The sequence below is a fragment of the Triticum aestivum genome, chromosome 5D (assembly GCF_018294505.1).
Source record: "Triticum aestivum cultivar Chinese Spring chromosome 5D, IWGSC CS RefSeq v2.1, whole genome shotgun sequence".
Taxonomy (NCBI): domain Eukaryota; kingdom Viridiplantae; phylum Streptophyta; class Magnoliopsida; order Poales; family Poaceae; genus Triticum; species Triticum aestivum.
Genome location: NC_057808.1, coordinates 258,783,239 through 258,786,640, shown reverse-complemented (window position 1 = coordinate 258,786,640; position 3,402 = coordinate 258,783,239). Strand labels below are relative to the sequence as shown.

At 57.0% G+C, this 3,402-nt stretch overlaps 1 protein-coding gene across 1 annotated transcript; it reads left to right on the top strand.

The window, feature by feature from the left end:
• The first annotated feature begins 1,561 nt into the window (after window positions 1–1,561).
• On the top strand, window positions 1,562–3,190 carry LOC100873101 (transcription factor MYB44). The gene has a single exon (XM_044540625.1). The coding sequence runs from the start codon at window positions 1,710–1,712 to the stop codon at window positions 2,739–2,741; it is 1,032 nt and encodes a 343-aa protein (XP_044396560.1). The 5' UTR covers window positions 1,562–1,709; the 3' UTR covers window positions 2,742–3,190.
• Window positions 3,191–3,402: the final 212 nt, after the last annotated feature.

The following is a 3,402-nucleotide window of genomic DNA, read 5'->3' as shown; positions in this document are numbered from 1 at the left end:
ATTCCCTTTTCCTTCCTCTATTTCTCATCACGTTCCAAATCCAGAAAGAGAGAAAGAAAGCGAAATAGGAATGAGCTCCTCCTGTGCCTCACACGTTACTGTAGGAAATCTGGCGTAGTATCTGAATTACCACTGCCTAGAGATGCATAATCAAGTTAAGTGGTGGTACAAGAAAACAACACATACTCTCGCGTGGAACGAGCGCCACACGCGTGTACTACACATGCACATGGACCAAAACGGTTACGTTGTCGACGCGTCTCCATGGAGAACAAAAAACAAAAAAGTAAATTCATGGAGCTAATGTGGGCCTTTCAGCCACAGGAACCCTAGTCGCCGCCGCCAAGAGAGCCCACCCTTCCGGCGGCTCCCCTCCGCCGATGACCTCTTGGTAGGTCGTCGGTAGTGAAAGGGTCGCTGGATCACGCGCATGCGATTGTTTTAGCTTTAGGCTCTAGGGCCCTAGTAGCTTAGGTTTTTGGATCGTTCGACGTCTTGGCTTCGGCGGCAGCAACGACGATGCTGAATAAAGAAGCTCCGGATTCTTCTTCGGCGAGGCGATTTGTCTTTATGGTCGGTGATGGATTTGGGAACCAGCCGGTTCAAGCGGGGATGTCGTGGCGGTGGCGACATCTTGTGACAGACTTGCGTCCTAGGGCTCTGCCGTTACGAAGGCGTCTGCTCCAACGTCGACGCGAAGCTTGGGAGGTAGTCTTGGAGCAGATGCAGATTGTGGTATGCATTGTCAACATATGTAAGACAAAACATGTGCGGGGTTTCGTGGTTGATGGATGGCAGGTATGGTTTCCTCCTTCGGCGTCTTAGTCATGGTGGAGTGCCAGATCTGGAGTTAGTTGGCGTGTCCGGGGAGTTGCCCCGGTTTGGTTCTTTCAACGGCAATGGCTTCACCTTTGGTGAGCCACCTTGGAGGTCCGTAAAGTTGCATATCGGTGATGGAGGCACGTCGAGTTCGGGTGAGGAGGTGAACCGTCATTTTTTTTCTCGGGTGATTGCTGTGCTGGTGCTGGAGACAGGTGACAGCGTTGGTGTCAAGCTCAGAAAAGTTATGTTGTCTTTTCAGTTTTGTCATGTCGGTCGTTACGTAACTTGTATTTTGATCTTTAGGATACGAATGAGACACGTTTTACCATTATAAAGGTAAGTAGATGGGAAAAAAATTCAAATATCAGCTGGGCGAAACAATATTCACGTTCGTCGTGCATGCATTTTCCACCCATTAAAAACCGAATAGTCAGGTATTTCCCACGAGAGTGGTCATTTCCGTTGGAAGCGATAGCTGAGAGATATTATTTGCTTGCCTCCTTCCCCGTCCCTATCCATCCGTCCATACCACACGTAGGAGTAGGAGTCGGAGGAGCAGGAGAGTCATTTGGGTTTCAGTTGGAGAGACGCCGCGTGTCCCGGGGCCAGCTGTACCCACGCCACAATACCATCAACCGCCCCGGCCCCTTCCCTTGCTGGGCTGGAACCCGTTACAACCGGCGACACCCGGTCACCCCGGCCTCCCGTCCCAGGTATATATCCCACCCCTGCCCCCTCCGCTCCCCCTCACTCCTCCCCTCTGTCTCCTTCCTCCACACCCCATCCCATCCCACTACCACCAAGGGAGTTGATTATCAGATCGGTAACCTCACTCGCTACTCGTAGCGGTTACCACACATCGATCGACCGAGGATCTACCGGCGGCCATGGCGGCGTGCAGAGCAGGAGGAGGCGGGGGCGGCAGGGACGTGGACCGGATCAAGGGCCCGTGGAGCCCCGAGGAGGACGACGCGCTGCAGCGGCTGGTGGGGCGCCACGGCGCGCGCAACTGGTCCCTCATCAGCAAGTCCATCCCGGGGCGGTCCGGCAAGTCCTGCCGCCTCCGCTGGTGCAACCAGCTCTCGCCGCAGGTGGAGCACCGCCCCTTCACCCCCGACGAGGACGACACCATCCTCCGCGCCCACGCCAGGTTCGGCAACAAGTGGGCCACCATCGCCCGCCTCCTCTCCGGCCGCACCGACAACGCCATCAAGAACCACTGGAACTCCACGCTCAAGCGCAAGTACTCCTCCTCCTCCTCGACATCGGCCTCGGCATCAGCATCGCCGGCTGACGACGCCATGGCAAACGACGACGACGACCGCCGGCCGCTGAAGCGGACCAGCAGCGACGGGTACCCGGGGCTCTGCTTCAGCCCCGGGAGCCCGTCGGGGTCTGACCTCAGCGACTCCAGCCACCAGAGCCTCCCCTCCGTCATGCCGTCCGCCGCCTCGCAGCAGCCACACGTGTACCGCCCGGTGGCGCGGGCCGGCGGGGTGGTCGTGCTCCCGACGGCCACGCCTCAGCTGCCGCAGCCGTCCCCTCCGTCTCCGCCGCCGCCCCCTCCTCCTCCGGCGACGTCGCTCTCGCTCTCCCTGTCCCTGCCTGGCTTGGATGCGCCCGAGCCAGCCCCGGTGGCGCAGGCGCAGCCCATGTCCATGCCACCACCTCCTGCTCATGTGCCTGTACAGCCCGCCGCAGCGCCTCAGATGCCGCCGCCCATGCCGTTCCAGCTCCAGCCGCCGCCGGTCCCACAAGCACGGGCGGCGGCGCCCTTCAACGGGGAGTTCCTGTCGATGATGCAGGAGATGATCCGGATCGAGGTCCGGAACTACATGTCCGGCTTCGACCCCCGGTCATCGCCGGCCGACGGCGTCCACGCCGCCAAGCGCATGATGAGCATGGCCAAGATCGAGTAGCAAGCAAGCAAGCAAGAAGCAGGAAGATGAGTCTGTCTGCTCCACTCAAAGAGCCAATGAATTAATCAAGGGACGCCAAGAAACAAACGGAAGGCAGAGGCGGCAAGTGAAATGAAGAGGAGATGAAGCGAAGCTCGGCGGCCCGTTTAGATCTTCTTGCCCGACAATAATTCCCTAGTAAAATGTCTCGATTAGTTTTTTTCTTCCCTTCCTTCCTCAAAGTTCCTTCGAAGATCGTCCGATCGATTCATGTTTCCGTTCTTCAGAGACGAGACGAGACGAAGAAAACCTCGTCGCTAGCGTGGCAAATAAACTAGGCAGGGCAGGGCAGAGCATAGCAAACATGTTGCTTGCTGGATCGCTCCAGAGTTCTTTTTTGTATAGAGAAAGGGAAAAGAAGAAATGAAACGAGATGGGGGAAATGAGAGGCCGAGTTCGTGGATCGATCACATCTGCTGCTTCAATTTTACTAGTAACTACTCTACATAGTCGTTTCGTTTTTGGTGCTAGTAGTAGGTGCACATTTCTGTTTTGCGTTGGCTGTTTTGTGGTTGGAGTGCCTGGTTTGGGGAGCAGAGGGAGAAGGGCGAAACGGAATTATGGTGGGAGGGATCGATCGGCAGTGGAGAATGGGCGAGCGACAGCTAACTGCCTGCCTGTT